This window comes from Desarmillaria tabescens (assembly GCF_030435595.1).
Source record: "Desarmillaria tabescens strain CCBAS 213 chromosome Unknown EV420scaffold_12, whole genome shotgun sequence".
NCBI lineage: Eukaryota > Fungi > Basidiomycota > Agaricomycetes > Agaricales > Physalacriaceae > Desarmillaria > Desarmillaria tabescens.
In genome coordinates, this window is record NW_026848311.1 from 764256 (window position 1) to 792034 (window position 27779).

A 27779-nucleotide genomic window follows, 5' to 3' on the forward strand; every position below is an offset into this window, starting at 1 on the left:
ACCCTATGTAATGCAGCCAAATGCACCTCAGGCTGTAAATGTTACTGCCAATAAAGTAGTACAATATGTGTTACCCTCGTAGCATTTTCCATCAGAATCTTGTCTGCATAGTTTTCTTGAAGATCTGTTTCGTCAACGCGAGATCATTGCAAAGGAGATAAACAAAAAAGGCGTACGAAAGATAGGTCAACCAAAGAACGAGAACAATATGCCATTCTGCGAGGTGCCAAACGAGGGTCGAGGTGGTGGTGGTGGTGGTGGTGTTACCGGTGCCAGGTCCCAAGGAACGGCCGGGTCCACAGCCCTGACATGGCGAACCATGTGCTGTGGCTGCGAAGGCTCATACCGTTGTAATCACACTGTTGAGTGTGTCTCGCAGAGTAGACACTCTTTGCAGGGTACTAAAGAGGGTAGGCAAACGAGGGGAATGAGAAAGGGTGAAATTTCAGGAATCAAATTGGCATCAAAGTAATTATGGACGATACAGCGGTGTACAGTTAACAACACAAAACACGTCAAAAACATACTTGGCAAGAGAGGTCAGGACTGTAGTATCATCACTGTCAAGAAGAATGTGGAGAATCTGCAGTCCGAATGAAGCCAATTTTCGGGGTGGAGTCGCCAGCACGAAAACGTCACGAAAGAAATGGGAACGTAAATCCCGGTTCCGTCGCAGTACAACAAAACGTGTGCCTCATCCTGGACTTCTGAACCACAAAGACTGCAGAAGCGCTGACAGCGGGGAACAGGAAGACGCCTTCGTTCCGCCCATCGGAGGACCTCAACGGTGAGTGTATGAGAAGATGTCAACAGGCGCAAAAGTGCTTTTCTATGGGTGGCAGGAATAACATTGAGCTGTGATAATACTCTCGATATCACCTGGAGAGCCAAATCAATGAATACGAGCTGATTCGGATTTCGTAAGACATGAAGGAGGTCACCGATCCACGAAGCCTTCTTTGACCTGACGAGTGAGAGAGTCGGTCAAGGTCGGGGAAGAACGATGCAGTGCTGAGGGCTGACGAGCCTCCTCTGGATGTTGAGGCCGAAGATGAAGGCTTGAAGGTGTTTGTCCAGACTGGCAAGTGTCGACGGCATGTATGGGCAAAAATCTATGGCAACACAGCATCCAGTAAGAAGCTGGTACTTTCAGAGCATCCTAGAAAGCTCACCTAGCTCCCACTGTCTCATGCTGTGATATTTGCTGCCCTGATCTACTAAACTACGCGCGTCCCACCCAAGGCACTGAAAGAGATCAAGCTGAAGAAGGGAGTCCCCTTGCCTGTCAGACTGCGGGAATGGCGGATGTCAATCAAGAAACGCGATTTTGCAGAATCGTTGTTTGGAGCAAGCGGGTTTAACCATTGTGTTGCTGTCCTCCGTTGGTCCCAAGATCTGACACGAATTCTGGAAGAGGAGTGGTCAGTATGGACAGGAGCTCTTCGCATTCTTCACCACTCTCGACGGACGTCCCTCCACTGGTTCCCATACCTCGTAAATCCAGAACCCAGCAGTTGAGCTTGTTGGCCGATGTCAAAGCGCGTCCGGGAAGAAGAGAATGAGAGGCGAAGACCAGGCAAGCAACCTCGGCCCTCGGGTGGAGCCAGAGATGGTGTCGTCGATTAAGGATGGCTCGCAGGTGCCAGCAGCGCGACGTCGAACAGATTTGGTTCCATCGAACAACTGGCTAGCGAGTCTAAAATCTGAGTTTTATCGGGTTTAGAGTACAAACGGCAAAACGGCAACCAAATGACGCTTGCCGTTTCGAGACAAAGTTCCCTTTTTTGGGCAACCATCATCCCCCTTCAAATTCAAACCAACGCAATGGATACTCCATGTCCCACGAACATTCGAGATTTTTTGTCATTCCTTCCTGCCCGACCTTCACTGCATCCAGATGCGAGATATTCGACTTCAACTGAGGCTTATTATGCCGGAGACGTCGCCCCTCCACAGGAATGTCCTATCTGCTGCCGACCGTACCCTGAACTGCTCCCAAAGCTGAAGAATTTCCTCCATGAATTGGTCGATAGCCTCGGTATTGGTGGCGTCTCTTGTCAGTCAATGCAGCAGGACCTGGAACGTATGAGTCTCAAGTCTTTCCTGACCGAGACCGATGTCAGCTTGTATGGCGCTAACGCCATTGCAGCGATACAGCCTATTGTTCGGGCCATCACCGAGGCTTCTGGGATCCCGGGTCGCATCAATGTGCTCTATGAGCCTGCCCGGGGTGGCATCGTTGATTCCCAGCGAGGCGACTTCAACATTACTGTGGAGCGAAAGTGGCTCGAGGACGGACATGTTCGGCGGCAGCGCATCCTAGTTTGTTCTGACGAGGATAAAGCATATTCGGTATTGCTCTCAAAGGCGGAGGCGCTCAGTCGGCCATTCAGACTTGATGCCACCAAGGAGCAAACTGGTGCCAAGGCCATGGCAGTGAAAGTTGGTGTCCATCGAGTATCAAATCAAAATTGTTATCTCACACAATGTAGCTGGCGCTGCAGATGACTACTGTAGGAGCAGACTATGGATTCTTCTTCGGTGGATTCATCGCGATTGCTGCGCAGCTCGGTGAGTCCCTTGAGTCTTCATCGACATCGCCTGGTCTTTTAGCCGTTCGTAGTACGCTCCGTAGATCCCTCTCATCCAGGAACCATTCTACTCCTTTCGCCGGTTTTCAAACTTCAAAACGAGACTCTCCCAGACCCCTATCCAAGTAAACCGCTCACCCCGTTTCAGGCTAACATACCAACCGAGCCGTTCTTTGCGATAATCGTCGCCATGCTATGCGTCAATATGCTTCCAGAGTACAGCATAGAGGGTCCACCTCGTGATCTCTCCCTGCCTTTGACAATACCTGATGCAGGCGAGGAGGACGATGCTAGAGGTGTCGGTGACGATGAAGAAAACATCATTGTCAGCGGGGAAACTGGTATACCTACCTTTGATCTGCAAGTCGCTACTAATGCTGTATGTGTTTTTTTCATTCAAGGACATTGGAAGATACTGATACGTGTTGCTACTAGATGATATTGCACCATCCTTGGTTGAGTTGTAGTGACATACACCGTATTTCCGTCACTGGCCTTCAGAATATCCCAGCAGCAAACAACTCCATTGCCTTGACGAAATACATATCGCTATCCCCGTTGCAGCCACGATGCTTACTTCGTGCTCCTCACATTCCTTCAACGAACATTGACGTGGTGACTCTCATAGAAAGGATTTCGGCTAGTCGATGGAGCATCGTATGGAGGTGCCGTGTCCAAGGTGGCGACGACAAGTCGCGCATCATGAAGCTTGTGGCGCGAGTTCACTCTGCCATGATTTTGCGTGAGCTCTACATGTACGAAGTAGCGCTCAAGGACTCCTGCTACCTCATCCCTGCGTGTTACGGAGTGTTCCAAAGACCTGCCGGTGGCTGGTTTGGTTTCTTACTCGAAGATGTCGGGGACAGCCTTGAGGAAGTCTATGGCATGGATTGGAGTGACGTAAAGAGGGGCATGAGTGCGACGGAATGGTGAGTCATCTCATCCACGTATTATGGCCTCAATCTGTTAACCGAAAAAATTTCAGGCAAAAATTTATCGATTCGGTGATGGAGCTACACTCTTTAGGTGTTATACATGGTGATCTTGAACCACGGAACGTGGCGCGGACCGCGGACGGTTTCAAGTTCTTTGATTTCGGACGGTCGAAATTGCACCGTTGTCAGCGGGATGAGTGTGGTGAATTGCAAGATTTGTTGGAGATATAGATTTTGGTGTGAGTGCCCCGAGGAATGTGCACACCCACCTCCGTAGATATTCGATGTGCCAGGAAGCTTTGTATCAGGTACTTGGTGATAAATCATTGGATCATATTTCTGCAAAGAAATATGCGCGTAACACTGTACAAACGACCCTCCAGGTGGCGGAGAAAAACCTTGGCACTGTTAGGTCCGTCTAAACTGACGGTGTCGTCAATAACAGATGCATTTCTTGGACTGTAAACAATCATTTGCATAGATACTAGTTTTGGTCTAGTTCTATCTTTACGCATCTTTATCATATGATTGTCACAAGCGTTCTTTCATCTTCATCTTTCAGCCAAAGTGGGAGCGCAAAGAGGTTTTGCAGCCATGGCCAACATTGCAATTGATGCTGACAGCTCGATTGAGAATTCATGGTTCAGATTCTCTCTATATTGATGCTCGTATCTTCCTTATTCACTATTTGAAATCGGTGCTCTTCGAAACGGTCTCCCACTGGGCCTGAAGCTTCAAGTAACCATCCAGCTGCTGTTGCACGCCTCCAAAGCAGTCTGAACCGAGCAACAGCGACTTGGGAAACTCTTTTCCTTGGGCGACGCCCTCTCCACGTACGACGTCCAGCATGACTTGTACACCCTTCTTCGGATCTCCTGGCTGATTACCGTTGTACGCTAACAATAAATTCATAAGAATACTAATAGACCGCATGCCAAGAAACAGGTCTTACCCTGAAACGCCGTCTCGACTTTGTTCGTGAGTTCTTTGTAATCATCAATCCTGGAGACGTGCGGCTTCCGATGGTCTGCGGTGAGGAAGGACGTGCGGAAGTATCCAAGGTCGATGCAGATACTCCTCAGGCCCAAGGGTGCAACTTCGACGTGGAGAGTTTCTGAAATTCCACGGAGTGCCCATTTCGTCGCGCCGTAGAGGCCAGCGTTCGGTACGGATCTGCATCATTGAATTATGGGCAACATTCAAAGGCGAGGGGGGAAACAGGCACACCTCCAGCCGCCAATAGAGCCAACCCAAACGATGGTACCGGTTCGTCGGGCCCGCATGTATGGCAGGAATGCACGGGCCACGTTTAGGGCGCCAAAGACGTTCGTGCTATGAAACATGATGAGCCAAGGGCTGCATTGAAATGCACGATGCTCACTTGAACTGCTCGAAGGTCTCTTCGGGTCTATATCGTTCACATCAGTAAGGAAGAAGTAAGAAAAAAGAACTGGTACATACGTGCTTTCCTCCAGTGCACCAGCCAAGATGTATCCGGCATTGTTCACCAGCACATCAACCCTACCATAGATTCCTACAGCCTTTTCCGCGATCTTCTTCAAGTCATCAAGCGGCGCCGTGACGTCCAGCTCAAGTGTCTCTGCTCCATTATCTTTAAGATCGGCTATCTGATGAACAGACCGAGCTCGAGCCGTCGCGATGACCTTTTCTCCTCGCGCAAGCGCTGCAAGAGCGAGATCTCGTCCGATGCCGGTCCTACACCGACATTAGAGTCAGTATCAAAAAGTTGTTTTAATAGCGGAAACGTACGATGTTCCAGTGATGAGCCAGACAAGTTGAGAAGCAGACATGTTCTTGTGGCACGTTGTTCCTTCACAGTTGCCTTTATATCGTGATCGTGATCTATGCGCCGAACTTAGTCATATTCCATCCGAGTCGGTGCTGTTATTGGATCAGGGTAGAAGATGTGTGTTTCGAGAAAGTGCCACAGCGATGGATACGATGATAATCAATCAGAGAAAACACTAAAGTTTTCGTCTGATTGAGTTAAGTCAGATGAGTATCACGGGTACAATGCGACTTCACGGACCTCTGTTTCCCCATAGGCACCTCCATTGCAATACACAGGCCGCATCTACAGCGCTATCAGAGGCCGTCAGGCTCAACGTCGCATCCCCAGGCCAGTCACCATTTCCAACAAGGCGCTAGGAAATACCAGCCAAATTTGAAGAGCAAATAGTATGAACAAGTTGTATCCTTTTTCGTGTATCTTGAATTGCTAGGCAACCAGCAACGTTGAGCTCGTCGGTATCGTCGTGGTCGTTGAAGACAAGTGCGCTTTCTTCCCACAGCTGGGAAATTCCGATCAGGGTGGCAGTCCTTTCACTGTTTCAGTTCAAGCTTTGTTAATTATTCTATCCGAAACCCGTCTATTTATCACTTGAACTCTTAGTACTACGCTCCAAAAAAGTCTACCTCGATAAAAATTGCGTAAGGTACGATTCTAGGTTCGAAACGTTGTCAATCACGACCGCCGTACCAACAAAGGTATCTGGGCGAACGACGACCACGGCCCCCTTTCCATGGTCAACCCCGTAAATCGAATGAGCATCAGCTCCGAATATACCAGGCGGGAGCTGGTCATCGAACACCACCTGGGCATTCTTCGCCAAGAATGGGTACTCCCGAATGCGAGCCTCCGCTTGGGAAGGCGTCGACCGGACAACAACGACGATCTTGAACAAGTCAACATCGGCGTATTTTTGATAGAAGGAAGCGGATGAGGCGAGGTAGGAATCGAGCGTCTGGAGCCGAGCTTTGATTTCTCCCGCTAGGTTGCTTGCGAAGATGACGAGGTTGAACTGGTCTATGCGACCAAAAGCATCGTACAGTCTCCCGGATACAGCCCTGGATAGGGAGACTCGTGGATCAGGTGTCCTATCAGCCTGTTAGCCCGATATTTTTACATGAAAGGATGATCACCCACCTGTATCCGCAACGAATACCAGTGATCGCGCTTTCCACAGGTTTATTGAGCGCGTTGGTCCTGTAACGAATGTCAAGCCCAATAAGGAACGCTGTGTTCTCCGCAGCGAATTGCTTGAAGAAAGCAACGTGTTCGTCTTCTCCGGGAGAAGGCACGACTTTTGTCTCTTCGATATTCATCGGCGACTCTAAGCCGTCCAGACTCTCGAAGGTGCAATTGCCCACAAAGCGGAGGTACCTAGCGGATGTCCTCACAGCTCTAAGGGCATTTTCTCGTCGTTCCACATCGTATGAGTTGAGTAAGGCTGGTTTGGCGATGCCTTTGCAAAGGGCGCCGAGTTTCCAAGCAAGGTTCTGGGCATCCAGAGCCCCGGTATTCAATCCGAAGGCACCCTTTGCACTGTGTACATGGCTAAAATACGTTTACATGTTAAACAGCAGAACATTGTGGTCACGAAGATAACTGACCATGAATCTCCTGCAAGGAATATCCTGTCTTTGTACGTGAAGGAGCTCGCGACGCGCTCATTGACTGTCAGAGACGGAACGAGTTAGACTTGTCAACGCATGGTTATGAATTGCTTACTTGTAAGGATGGTGAACTGAAAAGCTAGGTTGAGAAAACATATAAAGGAAATCGAGCCATTTACTTACCCAGTCCACAGGGCTAGCGTACTTGAGGTAATAGGGAGCGAATATTTTGTTGAGTTGCTCGAGAACTTCATTCGGTCCCCACTTGATATACGTTAGAACAAAGCAAGCAGGACATCAAACGAGTATCTACCTTCGAAGCATCAAATGGCTGGCCTGGTTCTGGCTTTAGCTGAGCATATAGTCGAACCATGTCACGTTCGCGAGGGATGATGAGGCAGCCGCCATGCTCGGAGTTCAGAACCGTTCTAGGGTACATCATAAGAAAGAATCCTTTTGGACCCAAAAGTCAAGCCTTACCCGAATATCCAGCGATGAGGAACTGTAGACTTGGTATCAGGTATCAAGGATGTCACATAAATGATAAACACCCACAGTTGGTATCAAAGACAGCGTCAACAATTCCCCAGTGAAGATCAGTCTTGATTCCGTCGAATTTGACGGGCAGGGATTTACGAATCATACTGTGTGCGCCGTCAGTTCCGACCAAGTACCTGGCAGTAACAAGTTCTTGAGCTCCAGTCGCATGGTTGGTCACGTTGATAGATATGGGATGCGTAACGGAAGCATCGGCGTCTTCGTCGAACTTGTACGATGTTGCAGTGCAAGGCCGCTCAACGAGCATATCATGACGAATAAGATCTCTGACAAACTTGCGTTAGCAAATTGTAGTTACTGCATAGAAAAAGTTGTGCCAACCTTATGAGTGCATGTTCGATTTCGGTCTGAGTAGCGGTGTGGAGACCTGTAGTGAATGAATGAGAACATGAAACAATAAAAATGATAGAGTTTCAGGCATACCGTGATAACGGCAAGAATAAGAGGGTGACTGGTGACTCTCCGCGAAGATCTCTTTCTTTCCATCTTTGTAGACCACCGTGTGTCCCATGAGTGGTCCGAGAGGAGTGACTTCGTCAACAATACCCATCTGTTGGAAAAGTTCCAACGTCCGAGGCTGCAAGGCATCAGCCCTACCGACAGGCAAAGGATGGGCCGACTTGTCCAGGATACGCGTGGTTATTCCTTGACGTGCCAGGAGTCCGGCAGTTATCAGTCCAACCGGACCAGCTAAAGGGAATATCAGTGAGCAAACATACGGGGACTATAGTGAAGAACGTGAACGTACCACCAACTACAAGTACATCAACCTGGGAGGGAGGTTTGAAGTCGGGTACGGCGGGATTTTCGCAGTTGGTTCCATTCAAGAGGTCGGGGTAGGTGGGGATGTCATTCACTCCGAGGTCGTTTGGAAGCGAACCATTCGCGCTACGAACAAAACATTGCTTAGTTTCGAACCGAACGAAGGTAGGAGGTGCACATACTGCGACGAGACGAGAGGCTGGGTGTAACCTTGAGGTTGATCAGGGAGAACGGCCATTCTGAGTAAGATGTGCGGGAAGATGATGATGGAAGTTGAATCGCGCAGGTTTTATAAAGGATCAAGTTGTACTCGTCCTTTGAGCGGTCGATATATCCACCAAGTCCGTAGCACAGATATGGCACTCCATTTAGGATAAGGGCCAGTGAAACTGTATTTGCACCAATGGAGATCCCGAAGGTTCTCGTTCCTTCCAGGAATATTCCGCGATGTTTCAGGAGAAGAAGAATGAACCATCTAATTATTGCCAAGATGTAGGAAAGGCCTAGTGTTGATATCGACAACAGAATGACACCTGTGAAAAGATAGAGTGCATGTGGATCGGCACTGCGAGATGGTTATCCTTTCGTAAGGACAATGACTGTTTGAGACATGGGAGTAACAGACATAAAAATTTCCATACGGCTATGTCTGTCCGACGAGCAAGGGGACCCGAGTGAAGTTGATAGTCGAGAGAACTGATAAAAATCGTTGAGTGATCAACGATCACCATCTATCAGAACGTCCAAAAACGGGCAAGTTGATCACCGGCTGACATAAGCCCCGATTGCCGACCCCGACCCATGCTGGATGTCGCTAGTGACCGTCGTTCGTCCCTACCCGTCGCTACCGCCCAAAGGCAGGGTCAACTCTGGTCAACTGCGTGGACGTCTGAAACGTCAAATCATTGTACGAAACCCAAGTATAGTCAGCATCGTACCTCAAGTCCGGCCGGCGGCATCTCCAGGGCAACTTTTTCTTTTGATCGGAGCTGATTTTCGTGCCAGCTCAGTTCAGCTCATCTCACTTTATGTCCCTGAGTTCATGGTTTGTCCAGTTCGTTTTCCTCTCACGCCGGCTCGCAACTCACTTCAAAGGATTATCGGTATTCTCCCGCGCATCCCCCCCTTGCAAGTTCTACATTTTGGCACTGCCGTGAAGGGTCGTTAAGTGGATCTAGTCCCATTTTCAATAGCAGGGATGACACGGCCATTTGTTGATTACCTTTCACTCGGATACACAAGGGGTTACGGGGCGCGTGCAAAGCCACCAAGTTTTGGATGGACAAGGTTATCGCTATCACAAGTCTGCCGAGAGATAAGCAAATTTATGTTATAGCAGCAAAACGCGAACTACACTACGTCTCTGCCATTTATTACCCCCCCTTCTCTCGTACCTTTCCTTTCACCCAATGGCTTCCCAAGATACCTTTAGCCGTACGTCCACCAGCGTTGAGGTACGCGTCTTTCTACTTCAAGCTACTGAAGTGGCCTTCTGACGTCGTGTCTCCTTAGCTGTCATGCCCAGACGATATAACAGGGCTTGAACGTATAGTTCTTGCAGCGCAAGGAGACCTCCAGCGAACCTTAAGGTAAATCATCTTCAGGTTTTTCTAATGGCTAGACGTTGAACTCATTCAACTACCACAGTTCATTTTTCGGGAGACCCATATCCATAGAGTGCATCTATGCGCACACCTCCCCTCGTGAACAGCCAGCTTCTCCCGAGCACCCTATCACTCAGAATCGTCAAGTCCACCTCATATGCTCGGGACGCACAGTTTGTGTCGCGACATCTTCCGTCACCATCACTTCCCCCGAATGCGAAGGTCTATTCCTTGACCAAAAATTCGCTATTGGGCAGTTATTCCGGCACCTTCGCTGTCCCCCAAAGTTCACGTTGATTGACGCGGAGACAAATGTCGTCGGTGCTCGGCGAGAGTTGCGCAGAAACTACAGGCTCGAGATTGAAGGGATCGTCTGCGACATCTTGGAAGAATTTCCGGATAGGGACATGTTCGTTCGCGGACAGGCGTGGCTGGACGAACCTGTCCCGGAAATCCCTGCTCAACCATCTCCTCTATCAGGTACCAGCTCTTCCTTGTTCCAATTCACTCCATTTTTCCCCGTCTCGAATCCCACTTTGGTGTCCATTCTCGAGAAACAGGCCGCGGACCCGATTGTTGGTCAACAAGTCTTCGCCCTTTATCCAGATCCGTTTGACCAAACGTCACCTTCGCCAAACCACTATGCCGAGATCACGTATCGTCAGTTTAATGATCTTGTAGACGCTGAAGCAGCACTGTGGTCTGAGCGCTTCGTGCCTGTAGTCAAGACGAGCAAGAGCCATCCAGTCATTGCTGTCCTAGGAGATAGTGGCTTTAATCTTGCTGTCACAGTCCTCGCACTTTCCAAGTTGCATGCCACTGTATTTCTCTTGGCTCCTGCCGTGAGTTTTCTCCCTCTTTCGGTAAACTCACTTTACTCACTCGAATGTTTACAGAATTCTCTCGCTGCTGTGAAACACCTCTTAGGCTCCTGCGATGTTTCCGTCCTTTTGTACGGTCAAAACCACACCAAGTCGGCCATGGAGGCAGCAGCCGACTGCGGTGTCGCGGCTCTTCCATTAATGGCTTCCCCTCCATTTGGTTCTTCAGGATCCTCCCAATATCGTCCCTTCCTACCTACCCCTCCAGATATCCCAATTATTGTCCATAGCTCCGGTTCGACAGCTTATCCTAAGCCAGGTAAACATTTTTATCGTCCTTCTTCATTACCTTTGGACTTAATACCCCTTACATTTCAGTCCGCTGGTCAAATACAAGCTTTTTGGCAAATGGTCAAATCATGGTCACCAGCGGTGAATGGTCTGCCTTTGCGCGTCCGAACAATCGTTTCTTGTGCTTGGGTCCACTGTGAGTGGTCTTAGAATCTCGTTTCCCTACCATGGCTTCGAATACTGACTACGACGTAGATTCCATACAATGGGATTGACGTTAGGTCTGGCAAGCACCATTTGTTCGGGATCCACCATCGTATTTCCTCTGGTCAAGCAATGGCCTCCTACCCCAGGTGATGTCATCCGTTCCCTTCGCGCCGGGAATATCACAACGTGCATCCTCGTTCCGATTCTTTTGGATCAACTAGTCAGCACTTTAGAGGACGATCCAAACGGCCAAGATACCTTCGATCTGTTGGCCAAACTTCGAGTTTTAATTGGTATGTTGGGCTTATTTTGCTTCTCTATTATGACGAATTGACATCCATCCACAGTCGGTGGCGCCCACTGCCCAGATAGTTTGGCGGACCGCCTCGTATCGCGTGGTGTAAACCTCAAGTACGTTTATGGCTCCAGCGAAACGGGTCATCTGATGGTTGGATCTCACGAACGTCTCACGGCTGATAACCGGACATCATGGAAACTTCTTCAACCATTTCCTCACACTTCGCCGTTGTTAAAACCCGTGGAATCTTCGGACGATCGCAAGCTGTACCAGGTTCATATGGCTGCGGACGATGTCCGTTTGGCTGTGGGAGCACTTAATCCTGGAGAAACGACCTGGAATACGGGCGATATAGTTCAAGAGGTCTCTCCCGGGAATTTCCAGATTCTTTACAGAGATGATGATATTTTGGTCCATGATAGCGGTAAGTGCTTGTTACCGGGATCTTACGAGAGACTGATGATAACCGCGTTCATAGGCGAAAAGACAAATCCCATCCCAATGGAACTTCGTTGCAGAGAGAATAAGCTCATCAGTCGTGTCGCGATTGTTGGTCACCGCCGCCCTGCTTGCGCCGCCATCATCCAACTCAATGAAAGCGAGGCACGACAGTATACGGAAGAAGAATGCCACGAAATCTGCCGGGGAGTAATCAAGTCAGCGAACCTCGAAGCGCCTTCGCATTCGAGGATAATGGAAGATATGTTCCTGGTTCTTCCCCTGGGCTATAAACAGATACCTGTTACTCCGAAGGGTACGTATATCAGCCTTGGTGATCCTAATTGTATCTTATCGTACGCGGCAGGTAACTGTATCCGGGCCAAAGTCCTGGAGGTACGTTTCTCCGTTAGTGATAGATGTATAAGAATCTTATTTGCATTACCATCTTCAGATATTCTCCGAAGAGATCGAAAAGCTTTATCACGATCTTGATGGCGATAGCACAACTTCTACATCAACTCTCGTTGCTTCCCACTCCGAGCTACGGGATCAGGTCTCCAAAATATTTGCAGAATTAACTGATCACAAAGATCAACCTCTCGATTTGGACAAGAGTCTATTCGATTTGGGCCTTGATTCCGTCACTGCGCTAGCTCTGCGTAACAAACTTGCGAAGACATTTGGCGTCAAGCTCCCACAACAATTCGTCTATCAAAACTTTTCACTTGCGCGATTGTCCCTTGCGTTATACGCTCTTGTCGCACCAACCCCAGAACGGCTCCCCTCTCCTACAGCTCACTTGGTCGATAAGAACCAAGTGTTGCACGACCTGCTTGAACGTCAGCTCCTTGCACTCGGCCTCTCTTCGAACTTCATCCTTGCGAGCAGATCTCCAGCTACATCCTACCCGACTGATGGACAGGTAGTCGCCGTAGTAGGAGCTGCTGGTTCACTTGGAATATGGCAAGTGAAAAAGCTGTTGGAGCGTGCGGACGTTACCAAGGTCGTGTGTATGGTCAGGGGATCAGACGTTGCCGCTGTCTACAAGAAGCTCAAGATCGGTTTCTCCAAAGCTGGGCTCCTGGAGCTAGCGGACGAGACCGATCTGTGGCTTGACAACCAAGTCGCGCATCCCGGTGTCCCTTCTGTCCAGCTAAACCAGCGCGTGGTGGCAGTCCCATTCGACCTATCAAATCCTAGATTTGATAGAAACGAGTATCTTGCTTTGGCGAGGGGACTAACGACAATCATCCACACCGCATGGAAGATGGATTTCAATCAGGTTGTTCAAGGCTTTGAAGATTGTTTGATTGGTTAGTTTCTATCTTTCGTTTTATAAGCGCTTAACTTATCTATATTTTAGGTACTACTCAGCTCCTTCTTCTCGCAGGATTCATGCGTCCGAAGGAGTTCTACTTTATTTCCAGCATAGGCGCTGTGTTGGAATCGAAGCAGAAGCCGGTGCCGGAGGTTATCTTACCGTGGGGAAAAGACTCCCATATTCCCGCCTCCCCGCATGGATACAGCGAGTCGAAATTTGTGTGCGAGTACCTCGTCGAGAATGCCGCTTCTTTGTTGGAAATTCCTTGCTCCGTCGCGCGGGTCGGACAAATCACGGGCGATACAGTGTCTGGTGTATGGAAGACTCAGGAAATGAACCCATCCATCATTGCGGGTAGCGCACGCATCGGAAAATTCCCTATCGTTCCAGATGTCGTTGATTGGGTCCCGGTCGATGTTGTCGCATCGACTACCGTCGAACTTGCTCTACAACCCCAGAAATCCGGTGCAGTCCGCGTCCATCACGTCGTCCATCCCTTCCCGTCGAGCTATAACGATATGGCCCATCATCTTCAGGCATGCGGAATTTCGGTGGTCCCTGTGTCTCCTCAAGAATGGTGGACTGCCATCTGTGCCGACGAGGATAATCCTTGCCTGAAGATGGAGGCGTATATCCAGGATATCTTCGTCAATGCCCACGACCGCAATGACTCGGATATAAGGGGCATTCCAACGTTAGACCTTCCTCAGACATTGGCCGCCTCAAAATCACTTCGACAGTGCCCGACCCTGGATAGCTCGCTCTGGCAAAGATATATATCATATTGGCGGGAGACCGAGTTTTTGGCTTAATAGTTTGATGGTAGAGAGTTATATATTTCTGTGGGACTTCATTGTACAACTTGAACATCAGCGTGATGTCAACTACTACGTCTTTTTTTCATCGATTTTATGTAGGTTCAGTCACAATCTTTAGAAGGCCAGAAGGCACTGTACAGGACAACGGGAATGAGATGCACGTTCGATATCGAAATTAAACTTCAATGATGGTCGATATAAATAGTTTGCTTCTTTTGTGCATTTAAAAAGAGAAGATCTGTGATTTTATTATATGTTGCAGTGCCGAGCTTAGAATACCATCCCGGCCTTTGTAAGACTCCGAGTCTCGTTGGCGCAGCGGAACTCGCGGAAACGAGCAAAGTTCGCCGCAAATGATGCCATACATCCGTTGCGTCTGTGCTATTTATGTGTGAGAACAACACTTATCTCATGCACCTTAGCTGTAATATATATGTACGTGATACCCGAAGAGACCTTAGACGCTCAAGCGCTCAAGTGTTTTAAATAATAACCAGTGTATTTGCCCATACTGAAGATGCGTTATGCATACGACAAATTTAGAGTATTACTGCAAGTGATATATACCATACCGAGTCCTGAACGTTGAATAAGATAGATTAAATTCCATTGCCTCGTTAGATCTCCCAAGCCGTCCTAATTATGTCGCTTGCCCTTTCTGCGATGATGTAGATAGCAGCTTCGGGATGCGCGGAAGGAACGTAAGGCTAAAATCAAACGATTCAGATCAAAGGAGGACGCGAACAGAGAGGTACTCACGAAGATAGACGCATCAACTATCCTAACACCAGTTACATTCTTTACCAGCAAGTCCGGTGAAACAACACCGGAAGTATCATTAGAGGCACTTATAGTTGCGGTGGAAACCGGATGCCAAACCTGCACATCGTCGTCAATGTCCCATCGTAATTATAGACAAAGTTGGACTGACCGTAGTGGTAAAGTTGCGGATGTATGCGTCGATGTCCTCGTCTGTACTGGCCCCTGCAGTTCCATATGGTCCAGAAATGTATCCGTCAAAAGCAGGAGCAGAGATGAATCGGCGCGCGCTCTTGTACGCCTCACGAAGCATAAGCAGATCGATAGGCTCCTTGAGCATTGCCGGATCAATGAGTGGAGCGTCCCATGGACTGCTGGTGTTCAGCTTCAGATAACCACCTAGATTTAGAACGAAGATAAGACACGATGATTGCAATCAGTTTAGATAGAAGCGTACGAGATGCAGGAGTGATCAGGTTGCTGATGACGGTCATGAAATTTCCGGTATCAGGAAGCGACTGAATTGGTCCCACAAATCCATTCTATACGAGCAAATCAGAAATACTCAGTAGCGAAAGAAAGATATATACATACAGTGAAAACAAGCTCATAGTGTCCAACCGTCGGGCCCGGAGAAGGATCTGTGGCATTTTCCCAAATGCTGGAATTATCCGGTATGCGCAGCCAGCCGATATGATTGCAGATGGTGTTCACAAGGGGACCTGCATGAGAGTCAATGATACGGCATACAAAAAGATGTATCAGATTATTTACCTTGACCAGTCTCTTGGTACTGTTGCAATTGCTGTGCAGCGATAGACGCATTTCGGGAGGCACTCTCCCAAGTATTGTCAGAGTTCACATAGAACTGATTAGGGAGAAGGGCATGATCCTGGAGGTTGCGACCAACGTCCGGAACTTGAGCAATGGTTTCTATTCCAACCGCTTCGAGTTCGGCCTGATCTCCAACTCCCGAAAGCAGCAGAATCTGAGGTGTACCAATAGAACCTGCGCTAAGGACGATCTCATTCTTAGCCGTCAGATTGAATACAGGCTCTATTAGACCGTCAGTGTGAATATAAGACTACGCTTTTTTGATACATACCATCGGGACCTTGCGAGAATTCCACTCCTTTGAGCTCTGGAACTCCTCCTTGAGTACCGGTTTGAATCAATTTCGTTACCTATACCAGAGTTAGAAGAATATTACAACACAAGCCATGACAACTAACCTGATACTCAATAAGGACGTCCAAATTGGCTCTGTTAAGAATCGGCGTCAGGTATGATGTCGCCGAACTACTTCTCTCAGGTATTTCCCCGCCTAGAGAGCCAAACACCCAACCTGTTCCATCTGTAAGATAAGAAAACGGGTGCCGACTGCGGAAGCCTCACCGATTCCGGTTTCATTCCCCTTGTTCATGTCCTGGTTAAACGGATAACCGGCAATCTGCGTTGTGGCGTTCAGGATGAGGTCATCTATGGGAGTAGGGTATCCGGGAAGACTTGTTAGAAGTGGACCATCAAAGCCGTGCGCCTCAGGGATGAATTGCCCAGTGGTATTATGTCCATCTGCCGGTGGTGTCAATCGCTCGAGCTGTCATATAAGATTTTAGGTTCAATTAATAGTGATGGATAGGTGAAATATCGTACCTTTCGCATGTAAGGTTCCAGAGCGTCCCAAGACCATCCTTGGTCTCCCGATACATTTGCTATCCGGTCGAAGTCATCAATTCCACCTCTATTGAACACCAGGTAGTCTAACATTGGTTAGTATATGATATATTTGGACAACAATTGATTACTTACTAACGGTGCTACTACCGCCAAGAACTTTCCCTCGTGGGTAAGGGAAGGTTCGATTATTGAGTGCCTCTTGGGGCATGACAGTATAATTCCAGTCCCAAGGGCCTTTGTTGGGTGTCAAAGTTGGACTATAATAGGGCACTTCTGCCGCTAGTCCGGCATCCCTGTAAATTGCGTGAGATAGCCAACAAAGATGTATTCGACAGACGACTAACGAGATGCCTGCTTCAATGAGAAGCACCCGGCTGTTGGGGGACTCTGTGAGCCTATTGGCTACAACGCATCCGGCTGCGCGCGAGCGTTAGAACCCGGTTGTGGTGATTTAATAACGGATGCTGACCTGTACCCGCACCGACGATAATGAAATCGTATTCAGCTGACAGGGTTTCGTTTGCGTTCCGTAAGAGTCGTCCGGTGACGTTATTAAGAAGCACTGATAGGGTCAGGAGGGAGGAAAAGAAGCACTTCTGCATGGCTAACAAGGAAGCTTGGAAGTGGCGACGTCTATAATCGTGTTTTCCATCCCGTACTTATGTTCTCTTCGTCCCGTCAGGTTTGATTGCAAGCGCTGATACGAGCATGGGGAAATCGACATCTGGACCAGCGCCATACAAATTTCAGAGGCTAGGCTGCTACAATGCCCTGTTGCAGAGTTGACACTGCACTGACTGGACCTGGAAGTCGGTGAGAAAATCACATTCTAGCCTGATACAGTGATCGAATACGATGGAATCGTTGGCTGTTCAGTATGGGCGGAGCATGATCAGCAAGATGGATGACTTGAAGCCGACGGTAACTAGCAACTCCACAAGGAAATCAATGCCTGGAATGTGACGAAACAAAATGATCCTTACCATGACGAGAGCAATACGAATATAGCTCCTTAATTTTGTCGGAGTGCACGTGCTGATACATGTCAGGTTGCAGGTCGTTTCTCGGAGGACATCCAATTAAGATTGTTGAACATGAGGATGCGGCGGATTCAACAAAATGATGTGATTGACGGTAGCGTCGGGAGCGGTGCAACGTAAGTGAAACGGAATTCCACGCCAAGCAGAAACGCAGAACAACATATTGAACGCGCCCATGACCATGTGTATCTTCATGATAACACACATGTTTTCATGAACAGCCCTAACGGCGAACAGCTTTAGCTGCAGCAGGATTGAAGTCCCGGCGGCCTTGGAGTCGGAAATGATACGGCAAAATTGTTTGATGGCCGCTGTACAGCCACATTACATATATTACCCCATTTGCCGATCTATCTGACCGCGTCTAGGGGCTCCGTTTGGTGGCATTACGGTATCCTGGTTTTGTTTAGTATTGATTAAGTTGAACCAGCTTTCGTAACTTTCGTATCCAGCTCATTTAGCGCCCAACCTATCACACGGTTAATTGCAGATTGACTTAAAATTCAAAAAATCAGTACTCCCCTGGCGTGGCGGCTAACCGTCGGGCACGGAAATGCGTGGGAGACCGACTCTTCGCTGATGTTCCTGAAGTACATTCTGCTGCATTCTTGGAAGTCAGAGATTGCCGATCTATTCCATCAGCTGACTTGTATCGTCTGTACTGGTAGGAATCGTGCTCAGAAAGCCTAGAAACATACGAGGATAACCTCTTGTTCATCTATCGAACACTCTTGATCTTTTCAGGTGACAGTAACTGTAAAGCCGGATATTTAGTAATAATCTTTACGATTCCCGATGCACCGACGATGGCTTTGTTTCTGAACGCAGCGAGCTCGGCTCTACATGCACTTACTACATGTCGAATTCCAGACGATTCACCGGGTTTGACCTCAGCATACCGGAGAAAAAGGTGAAACACGAGGTTCCGTTACTCAAACTATAGATAGAAAGTGCAGCAGCGCGCGCCGCTCTTTCCCACCCTTGGCGGAAGATAACACTTAGCCAATCCGAGCGCAAAACAATAGAGAGCAAGCCAAAGAAATTTGCTATTTATTATTGGATGGTTTCAGCAAGGTCCTCCGACGAGTTAGATAAGTGGCTTCTGTCGAACAATCCCGACGCATACGGCGAGTGTCCATGTGCAAGCCACTGCAAGTATGAGATGAAGCTGATGCGCTGAAGCGGAAATCTCCCGTGATGCATCAAGTATCAGGCTCTGCCTGAAGCGCCACTGCACATTGTCATTGAAAGGTTAAGGTTACCGCAGTCCAAACTCAAGAGTCGCCTCACTTCGTTTATTTTTCCATCAAAACAATGAGTTACCATTATCCTCATAAAGAAGTTTGACTTGATGCTCACCCGAAGACAACTGGTTCGTCATGAATGAGTTTCTCCAAGTGAAATGACAAAAAGCGACGGAGGTCAATTGGAAATCAATACTTAGAATTCAAACTGATGGTGTCTGCAAGCTATATCAGGGCGGCTATCTCGAAGCTCAAAGCTGATTGGTCAATCATTATACAAACGACCTATAGTGAGAATATGGTCACGACTGGGGTTGCAGGTCGACACAAGAAAGCCAAGGCTTTCAGACGACAGCCTGTCGAACCTGCTAAGGAGCAGAGTAGTAACCGTCCCACTGGACCAATTCGACCGAAGTTCGACAGTTCGACAGCCTTAGCCAAGCGTGCTGATTAGCTGCTTGGTAAGCACCGACAAGATCGAAGCTGACATGTGATGTTCTCCTTCAGGAAGGTATGACGCATGGCTTGATGCCAAAAGCTGATTCGACTCGGAATTTTTTTTCGACTGAATTACTCGTCTGTACCTCCCCAACCTTACCTATCGAACCCGCTTAATTGTTAAAGGCCAGAACTGCGGGTCCGAAGCGTGCCTCACCTTATAACCACTCCGGCTCCCTTCAATTTCGCCAGGACGCTCAATGTGACGCTGAGGAGAATCAGATGGTTACGAATTAGACAACGGGACAATATGTCTTTCCTTTTTGGTCAAAGTTGGCGCTTCTGTACCGACAATGACCCTCCGCGTTCTTGCCACCCCCGGGGCCCGACGGTTGTCATCTGGTTGACAAGTGTCAACATACTATGGTACACTGTTCGGCGTTAAAATATTGTGACAAGTTCGACCCCCGTTGAGGATAGCCTGCCGCTCAATTTCTCCAAGATGGAAGCGCCCGTCACTTACGGGTTTAGCTATATCGTTCCGCTAGCGAACGCACAGTGACGGTTGAGCGACTGATGATGGTCTAAAATGGTCGATACAAACCACAGTCTTATCTTTGCACCCCTGCATCTGAAAATTTCGAGGGTGCAACCCAAAGCTTCGGTTTCCTTATACGTATTTCTGTGCAGGAATCATATTCAATTGTACCAGATTACTTTCGGGGCAGCGGTGAAAAATACAAGTGATAGTGATCACGGGCATTCAATTGCACCAGCAGAGAAACAGTGTCGTCTGTTCGGGAATATGAAGGTCTTCTTTATCAGGGACATCATCCAATAATAGTTCAGCCACTGACAGCACTTACTCAATCAGAAACCTTGTCGTTGCCACATGGGATGGCGGTTTACCCGAATCCCTCTCAGCCTTGCATCATGAAATCCTGTGTGTGCCCTCTAGATCCTTTACTCCAAGGTTAATCATGATCACACTCTTCTTTTCCAATGAAGTTCGGGGACAGGGCGACGTCACGAATGACATAGGCCTTGTCCAGAGTTTAATACTAGACTGTACAAAGTCTTAAGTACTTGGCAATGCCGCCCTGGGGAAGTGTTCTCTCAGTTCAGCGGAGGTTTCCAAAAACGAAACCCACGCACCAGTTTGGATCTTGACCCTAGGATTTCGACTATCCTTTAATGTCCTTGAATTAGAACCTCAGGAAATAAATCAGAAAATTCGCTCAAGTGGGATAGAATGCCCGAAATACTGGCAGCTTTGACAGTGGTCATGTACACAATTGTATTCATGAAAGCCCTTTACATCACATTTCTAAGGGAAGACGACGACATTCCTGAACCTCGCCGTATTCTTCATCACGCCCTCGTACGCCTCACTAAACTCCTCCAACTTGTGCTCCGTCACGATAGGCTTGACGTTCGTGATCGTCGAAAAGGTAACGCACTTCTCCATATCCGGTGCAGCCCCGCACGACCAACCTCGAATCGTGGCACGATTCATATTGAGCACCAAGTTCCACACCTTGATTTCGGTATCCGTTGCGGCAGAGACGAGGGTAACTGTGCCGTTAACAGCAATGGCAGGGATGATGGCGTTGATTTGTTCGGCGTATGGAGCCGTACAGATGATCACTTTGGCGCCGCCGAGAGCTTGGATTTTCTCAACAACATTCGTGCTGCTGGAGTCGATGTACTCGTGAGCACCAATAGATAGAGCAAGGTCACGCTTGGAGGATCCCGATGAGACAGCGTAGACCTAGTAGTGCGTGTTAGTAGTGTAAAATCACGCTAACGGAATCTAAGCACCTTTAGTCCCATTTTAGCCGCATACTTTGATTTGATTTAATGAGATTTGTATGGAGAGACATAAGAATCACACCTACTTGTACAGCAAGATGTCCCAGTCCACCAATTCCTTGAACAATGCAAATGTCGCCGTGGCACCATTTAGTGGTTCGGATAGCGTCGAATACTGTCGCTCCGGCGCAGAAGAGAGGCGCCAGTTCAGCGTATGAGAAATTCTGAAGGGTTTCCTCGAGAAGGGTGATTACGGCTGACCATTCTCATCAATCAAAGAAAAAATGGAACGAAAGTAGAGACGAACATGTTTCCGGGGCATACACGTACTCGGCGTGTCCACCATCATGGCTGAATCCGGTGTAGGCAGCATGCTTACACGTCCAGAACTCGCCCTGGCGGCAGTTGTCGCAGCGATTACAGAACCCGCCGTTCCAGCCAACGCCTACCAAGCCATTGAGCTTGAATCGCCCGGATTCACCATCCTTGGCCTTGATATCTGACCCGATTCCTGCGATCCGTCCGACAACTTCATGTCCTGGGACCCTGGGGTATTGAAGGCCAGGCCATGAGCCGTCTTTGACAAAATGATCAGAGTTACAGATGCCAGAGGCGTGTACACGAATCAGAATTTCGTTGGGACCGGGTTCGCGGATAGAACGAGTTACGACTTCCCAAGGAGAGCCAGGTGTAGGACATTGAACTAGAAACTTGTTAGCGATATGAAGGATGGCATACAGAACGACATACCTGCTTTGTAGGTCTGGGGGACGTTAGCCATTGTACGAGTATCGATTCAAGTCGTGAAAATCGATAGCAAAATAGTTCTCTGGATAACCCAAAGTAGGTGCTGCCTACATAATCCAAGATCAAAAGAGATTTATATCAGCTCGGCATCGGTCTAAAAGATCCACATCCAGTCAATACAAGGTGGAAGCTGTTACTTTCTGAAATTAGACGGCCATCATTTCGCAAGATGACAAAGCCCTCTACCCAGGGTATCCGATCAATAATGGACCACATGACCTTGAAACATCTCCAAACGGAATCTGTGTCTCACGCTGTGATGCTGAACATACCCACCTACCACCGAAAAACCATTGTTCGCCGAACATGCCGGAGGTAGCGAATGGGTATGTTGCAACGCCTCACCATGCCTTGGCACTCACCCCGGGATTCGTGCGTGATTAAACGTTAATCGGTGCTTCTCATTCTTCCTTCTCCTACGACAATGTCGAGCACCACAATTATCTCTCCAACAGACTCCCCGATACCGCAAATACCGCCGTCCATTGCAAACCGTGTTTTTGTTACTGAGAAAAGCACATTAGAGGCACCTCCCCCACAAGTCGCTCGTTGGCGAGCATGGTCACTTTTGCTCGTTTTTTCCATGGCCCAGATGCTTGATATCTTCAATGTCACGGCGCCTACGATTGCTTTGCCAGAACTTGCCTCAGATTTGGGCATTTCTTACTCTGAGCGCCAGTGGGCTATCAACGCGTACTCATTGACTTTTGGCGCATTTCTCTTGACCGTTCGTACTTAGAGTTTTCTTACCATTATTAAAAATCTTAACTTTAAAATCAGGGAGGGCGCTTTTCAGCTATGTGGGGATCTAAGAGCATGTTTGTTCTTGGGTTCACTATAGTCGGCGTCTGCGGTATCATTGACGGTTTTTCTACCAATGGACCAATGTTATTTGTTTTTCGGGCCTTCCAAGGGATCGGTCAGTGCCCTCAATGTCTTCTCATCTTCCTATCTAATGCTGTTCATCTAGGAGCTGCGCTGACAATCCCTTCGGCTCTTGCGATGATAACAACCTTGTTTCCGAGTCGTGGTGAGCAGGACCGTGCTCTGGGAGTGTAAGCTCTATTTTTTCTACTCTAGAATACCTTTAGATAACAATATCCTCTTCTTTAGCTTTGCCGGGTTTGGTGCGATGGGAAGTATAGTCGGTCTTGTTCTGGGAGGTGTCATCTCCCAGCTTCTCGACTGGCGCTGGGTATTCTGGATCTCGGCTTGCATTATCCTGCCTCTTTCGTTCATAGCATTCCTGCTCGCTCCTCCCTCGCCTCACTCTGACGATGCTCCCAAACTCAAGAACATGGATTGGCTCGGCCTGGCTTCTATTACCTGTATGTCTTTCTGTCGCCACTTCCAGGTAATCTATCTCACGTCCACCTTCAAGTGGCCCTGATTCTGTTCATCTATGCTGTGACTGAAGGCAACAACCGTGGATGGACCTCAGCAGAGGTTCTCGCACCTCTTATCATAGCTATTGTTTTACTCCCAACGTTTGGCTTCATAGAAACTAAGGTAGTGGAACCGCTCATCCCACCAGTGATCTGGACTCTCCCTGGATTCGTCCCATTGTTTGTAATCACTTTCAGGTACAAATTCCATGACTATGACTGGATGATCAACTGAATAGTCTCTCTCAGTGAATACCTCACGATGAATGTGATAATATTCCAAGAATCGCTTCTATTCCAGCAAGTTTGGCATACGTCGGCGCTAAGCGCTGCCCTTCGAACGTGTGTGCTTCTAGTTCTTTCCTTTTTTAGTACTCTATATCTTCCTCCATAGCATTCCTTTCGGTATCACGGGCTTCTTTACTACAGTTAGTATGGGTTTCGTTACGCCATTCGTCGCACCACGGTGGATTCTTGCCGTAGGACAAGTCTTTATGATTGGCGGAGCTCTTCTTGTCGCGTTTGCGCCTACCCCTGACAAGTACTGGTCAATGGTAGTCCCCTCACTTATCCTTACGGCGCTAGGTGTCGCTAGCGGTTTCGTTGCAGCCAAGTACGTACATGCATCCCTAGCACTCCCCGTCACAATTTTACTAACACGACCTATTTTACCAGCATCGGTATGATACGTACCCCACTTGCTAAGCCCTCTGTGAGGATCCACGAAAGTACAGCGCTCATAGGCGCTATCTTTAACGCCGACTTGCAAATTGGATCTACGATTGGCCTAGCTATTACCACGGCGATTACTACTCAAGTCAACGGGAGCAACGTGGAGGACTTTGCTGGTTACAAGGCCAGTTATTGGTTCCTAGTCGCACTATGTGCCCTCGAGGCGCTTTTGGCGGCTGTCGCACTCCGCAGCTGGAGTGGGACTGGGATGGCTGAAGAGGTGGAGTCAGGAGAGCAGAAGTCATCTTACTTGTCCGAAGAGGCGGCAAATGGAGTTGTTGAGCGGTTGTAGATGCGTATGACTGACCGGATGAACTTCAATGATACATTCATTTGTAGCCACTATAGGAGATAGACTTTCACACAATGTGTATTTACCCCGTTTACTGGAGCACTCACTGGTGATGAACATGATATGTCAACTTTGAGTGATGAGAAGAAAGCACTTCGTATCCGAGTCGGATTTTCAGCATACCACCTTTGGGACTTGATAGTTACGGAATGACAGTTCATAAACGTGCACGTTCACAAAGAGTGTATCAGAATACAAATATTCCAAACGGGTATGTATACGTCCCGAGTCGACCAAGACTTTATTTTAAGTTGTGATTGATGGCTTTTGTTGATGCACTGATTATTTCAAGTCGTCCGATCATATGGGCTGCGCGCTAGTTCGGCTCACTTCGGAAGCAATTCACCTGAGCCGGCTCGATGGCTGGTTCGAGCATTGAACACGTCTGCCCTTCACGTTCGCCAAGATACGTAGGGACGATATCGATGTCTCTCGTTTTCCTTATCAACAGTTGATGTGGGTATGAACCCACTTGAAGTAAAATGGAACTATGGGCGAGACGCATAGCGACCCTTGAAGTACCCTCGGATTGAATGGAGGGAGTCCCACGGTGAAAAACGCGTCATGTCCTTGCTCTCCGCATCCAGTGGGGATAGTGATACACGCGTTACTGTCGTGCCTTGTACCTCGTGCTCCTTTGGAGCCGCTGATGAAGATTTTACTACCAAGTCTTTCTCATGCGGTAGTAGATCAATATCTGGTTTATCACACTAGTGTCTTGGGTATGCCAGTTGGCCGCCATTGGCGGCGATCTCTTCGGCAACATGGAACATGTATGAGCCCACAAGCCATAGCTATGGCTACTAGTTAACATGCCAAATTCACTTGTTGCCGTGTCGGTCGTAAGTTGGCAGGAGCGTCAAAGTAATCTTAGAAGCACGCGTTTTCTCCTCGCCCGTGTCTGATCCTCCTTTTAGAGATCTTTATCTCAGTTTCAGGTGTCAATTCCTGTGAGTCAATGGATATCTCGTTGTCCGAAAAGGTAAGTTGTTGAAAACTATTGAATATAAAGAAATGAAGGAGTCTTTGGTACCCACCAAGTTCAAAGTCCTTCACTTGCATCGATCCCTGATTTCACCCTCAATTACTACTCACAACTTCATCAAACATGAACGGTCGTACATACAGCGCTCCTTCCCCGGTCACGCCACCGACACCGATGCCAGATTTTGAGGACACAGAGAACGTCGACCTGTACATACAAGACAGGCACGTTATTGGAGTAAGTTCACCATCTAACGCCGTTCATTCAGCCACTCACCGCGAAAATAAAGTACGATCCTCTAGTCCAACCAGCATTGTTGAGACATGAGATAGTGGCCTCGGCCTCATCTCGAAAGACGATAGCTTCGGCACGACATGCTGCAGCGCAGTGAGTATTATTCTTTGGCCAATACGAACGAGCGCTGACTTTATTTTAGAATCATCGGCGGGCACTCAGATCGTCTTCTGGTAGTCGTGGGTCCCTGCTCGATTCATTGCCCAGAACAGGCCATCGAGTACGCGCGCCTCCTCAAGGAAAACATTCCCAATTGGTCGAACCTTCTCATCGTCATGAGAGCATATTTGTACGTCCTTCCCGTTCCTACGAGTTCATATACGAAGTATACTGACTAATATTTACAGTGAGGTGAGGACAAAGCTCTTCGGGGCAAACTTGAGTTTAAATTTTCCATTTAACAGAAACCTCGTACCACTGTGGGATGGAAAGGGCTCATCAACGACCCCAACTTGGACGGTTCTTTCAGGATCAACAAAGGCCTACGCATCGCGCGCCAGCTCTTGTGTGATATTACAGATATGGGCGTACCGGTTGCGACTGAGCTACTGGACACCATCTCGCCGCAGTACATTGGAGACAGTAAGTTACTCTGTACGTCACAAATATAGGTCGCTTACATGTGCTCGACAGTGTTGACGTGGGGCGCCATCGGAGGTCGGGGAATATCTTTGACTGTCGCCGTTCCTTTCGTTGATATATTGCCTTTAGCTCGGACAACAGAGAGCCAGCTTCATCGCGAATTAGCAAGCGGCGTTTCCTTCCCAATTGGATTCAAGAACGGTACTGATGGAGGGTAAGTCCATGAGCAGTTTTGGTTAACGGCAGACTGATTTCCTGAATTATTGAAGTGTTACTGTCGCTGTGGACGCCATGAAGTCGGCATCTAATCCTCATGGTGAGAAACACTATGAGTGAAACGCGAAAAAGGAACTCACCAAGCATTTAGCTTTCATGGGTGTAACTGAACAAGGACTTGCGTCTATCGTTAAAACCGTAAGAACATGTCTTCCAACCATAGGAATGTCCAGCTTATCAATTTCAGTGCGGAAACCGGGATGTACATGTTATTTTGAGAGGCGGCAGTAAAGGTACGCACTAAGAAAACTTCATTGAGTCATGTGTTAACTCCGCAAAAGGTCCAAATTACTCCAGCGAGCACATACAGGCTGCCGTGAAGCAAATTGGCGCTAGCCGAAAGTGGCCTAGCATCATGATCGACTGCTCTCGTAAGTTCATCTAACGTTATAATCTTGTCGTCTCGCTAGACTCTTCCGTGACAGACGGAAACTCGCAGAAAAATCATAACAATCAACCGCTGGTCGTCAAAGACATCTGCGAGCAGCTGCGCTCTGGAAGCCGACACATTACTGGAGTTATGATTGAGTCGCATATCAACGAAGGTCGACAGGACATACCGGAGGGAGGTCCTGGAGAGCTCAAGTACGGCGTCAGCATTACTGATGCTTGCATCAACTGGGAATCAACGGTGGTGATGCTGAATCAATTGAACGAGGTCGGTTCCTAGAGATATCATCAAACTGTGTATCTACTGACACCATGTTCCAGGCCGTTCAGCAGAGGCGGAATGCCATCATTGAAGCTGGACTGGTCAAGTCTTTCCAGTGATAGTTTTATTATATTTCAGAGAATTGGAGAGGCCGTTGAACATTTCTCCGTTTGCTGTCGATTCAGCATGTATGATCACCGTATAGACAAAATTGTTTCGCACCTTCCACTACATTACGTAGGATTTAACATAGACTGGAAGTATATCCCCATACAAGGAACTTGCCCAAACTGCTCTGATGAACATCAGTGAAAAGCTTAAGATTGAGATGAAGACACTTCTGGTAAAGCTAGCTCTGCTGTCGAACCTCGACGCTGTGCAGAACATGTCAGAACCTATTAGAGCGTGTTCAATTGCACAGGGTCCAAGTCGTAAGCTCCTATGCTGGAATTTGAAAGGTTACCGTCGCGATTTACTTCGTTCTGGGACAGTCCTTCTATGTGGCAAGCTGTATGTCGACAGTTTGCTTCATATAGAGCATGATAACGAGACTAGTTGCGATTGCCAAACTGGCATGGAGCATGTCCGATGAAAAACCCCGTGGGAAAATCCTGCTCAATTGATGACGGTGTGCAGTATTTTTGTATTCGTCCTCGTCTTTCATATCCTGACCATCACCA

General features: G+C 48.2%; 8 protein-coding genes across 8 annotated transcripts; 4 read left to right on the top strand and 4 right to left on the bottom strand.

Moving 5' to 3' along the window:
- Positions 1 to 1822: 1822 nt before the first annotated feature.
- Positions 1823 to 3893, top strand: EV420DRAFT_1533223 (uncharacterized protein; the record flags this gene model as incomplete). Its single annotated transcript, XM_060472753.1, has 5 exons — positions 1823 to 2442; positions 2493 to 2571; positions 2624 to 2970; positions 3027 to 3520; positions 3577 to 3893. Coding segments are annotated over 5 exons (1721 nt in total), but the record flags the coding sequence as incomplete, so codon positions are not given.
- A 12-nt stretch (positions 3894 to 3905) lies between these two features.
- EV420DRAFT_1332184 (uncharacterized protein) lies at positions 3906 to 5826 on the bottom strand. The gene is made up of 7 exons (XM_060468821.1): positions 5577 to 5826; positions 5297 to 5524; positions 4988 to 5242; positions 4908 to 4934; positions 4754 to 4858; positions 4479 to 4699; positions 3906 to 4422 (listed from the first exon to the last, which is right to left on the bottom strand). The coding sequence occupies exons 2-7, from the start codon at positions 5335 to 5337 to the stop codon at positions 4211 to 4213; spliced, it is 861 nt and encodes a 286-aa protein (XP_060332670.1). The 5' UTR covers positions 5338 to 5524; positions 5577 to 5826; the 3' UTR covers positions 3906 to 4210.
- A 40-nt stretch (positions 5827 to 5866) lies between these two features.
- On the bottom strand, positions 5867 to 8970 carry EV420DRAFT_1533228 (FAD binding domain-containing protein). The gene is made up of 12 exons (XM_060472754.1): positions 8446 to 8970; positions 8250 to 8389; positions 7925 to 8191; positions 7823 to 7868; positions 7499 to 7767; positions 7424 to 7445; positions 7257 to 7371; positions 7127 to 7207; positions 7059 to 7074; positions 6941 to 7004; positions 6474 to 6884; positions 5867 to 6424 (listed from the first exon to the last, which is right to left on the bottom strand). Exons 1-12 carry the CDS (start codon positions 8499 to 8501, stop codon positions 5959 to 5961), a joined length of 1953 nt encoding a protein of 650 aa, XP_060332671.1. The 5' UTR covers positions 8502 to 8970; the 3' UTR covers positions 5867 to 5958.
- A 290-nt stretch (positions 8971 to 9260) lies between these two features.
- Positions 9261 to 14255, top strand: EV420DRAFT_1746854 (acetyl-CoA synthetase-like protein). Its single transcript, XM_060480177.1, has 11 exons — positions 9261 to 9717; positions 9776 to 9852; positions 9911 to 10709; positions 10764 to 11007; positions 11067 to 11175; positions 11235 to 11479; positions 11534 to 11908; positions 11963 to 12238; positions 12290 to 12318; positions 12377 to 13238; positions 13289 to 14255. The coding sequence occupies exons 1-11, from the start codon at positions 9673 to 9675 to the stop codon at positions 14056 to 14058; spliced, it is 3831 nt and encodes a 1276-aa protein (XP_060332672.1). The 5' UTR covers positions 9261 to 9672; the 3' UTR covers positions 14059 to 14255.
- Positions 14256 to 14534: 279 nt separating this feature from the next.
- On the bottom strand, positions 14535 to 17440 carry EV420DRAFT_221173 (aryl-alcohol oxidase-like protein). The gene is made up of 13 exons (XM_060481276.1): positions 16970 to 17440; positions 16845 to 16917; positions 16633 to 16793; positions 16477 to 16583; positions 16219 to 16420; positions 16056 to 16168; positions 15929 to 16007; positions 15598 to 15879; positions 15418 to 15545; positions 15281 to 15365; positions 14996 to 15222; positions 14824 to 14943; positions 14535 to 14771 (listed from the first exon to the last, which is right to left on the bottom strand). Exons 1-13 carry the CDS (start codon positions 17100 to 17102, stop codon positions 14682 to 14684), a joined length of 1800 nt encoding a protein of 599 aa, XP_060332673.1. The 5' UTR covers positions 17103 to 17440; the 3' UTR covers positions 14535 to 14681.
- Positions 17441 to 20467: 3027 nt separating this feature from the next.
- Positions 20468 to 21976, bottom strand: EV420DRAFT_1533241 (GroES-like protein). Its single transcript, XM_060472756.1, has 5 exons — positions 21785 to 21976; positions 21342 to 21737; positions 21121 to 21290; positions 21044 to 21067; positions 20468 to 20993 (listed from the first exon to the last, which is right to left on the bottom strand). Exons 1-5 carry the CDS (start codon positions 21813 to 21815, stop codon positions 20550 to 20552), a joined length of 1065 nt encoding a protein of 354 aa, XP_060332674.1. The 5' UTR covers positions 21816 to 21976; the 3' UTR covers positions 20468 to 20549.
- A 126-nt stretch (positions 21977 to 22102) lies between these two features.
- EV420DRAFT_1533244 (major facilitator superfamily domain-containing protein) lies at positions 22103 to 24458 on the top strand. The gene is made up of 8 exons (XM_060472757.1): positions 22103 to 22568; positions 22622 to 22760; positions 22812 to 22896; positions 22955 to 23169; positions 23223 to 23424; positions 23476 to 23568; positions 23621 to 23839; positions 23902 to 24458. The coding sequence occupies exons 1-8, from the start codon at positions 22266 to 22268 to the stop codon at positions 24248 to 24250; spliced, it is 1605 nt and encodes a 534-aa protein (XP_060332675.1). The 5' UTR covers positions 22103 to 22265; the 3' UTR covers positions 24251 to 24458.
- A 679-nt stretch (positions 24459 to 25137) lies between these two features.
- On the top strand, positions 25138 to 27308 carry EV420DRAFT_221352 (3-deoxy-7-phosphoheptulonate synthase). Its single transcript, XM_060481278.1, has 13 exons — positions 25138 to 25532; positions 25585 to 25682; positions 25732 to 25878; positions 25937 to 25940; positions 25994 to 26171; positions 26223 to 26246; positions 26301 to 26385; positions 26441 to 26487; positions 26539 to 26585; positions 26635 to 26680; positions 26729 to 26818; positions 26873 to 27105; positions 27159 to 27308. The coding sequence occupies exons 1-13, from the start codon at positions 25419 to 25421 to the stop codon at positions 27216 to 27218; spliced, it is 1173 nt and encodes a 390-aa protein (XP_060332676.1). The 5' UTR covers positions 25138 to 25418; the 3' UTR covers positions 27219 to 27308.
- The last annotated feature ends 471 nt before the right edge of the window (positions 27309 to 27779 follow it).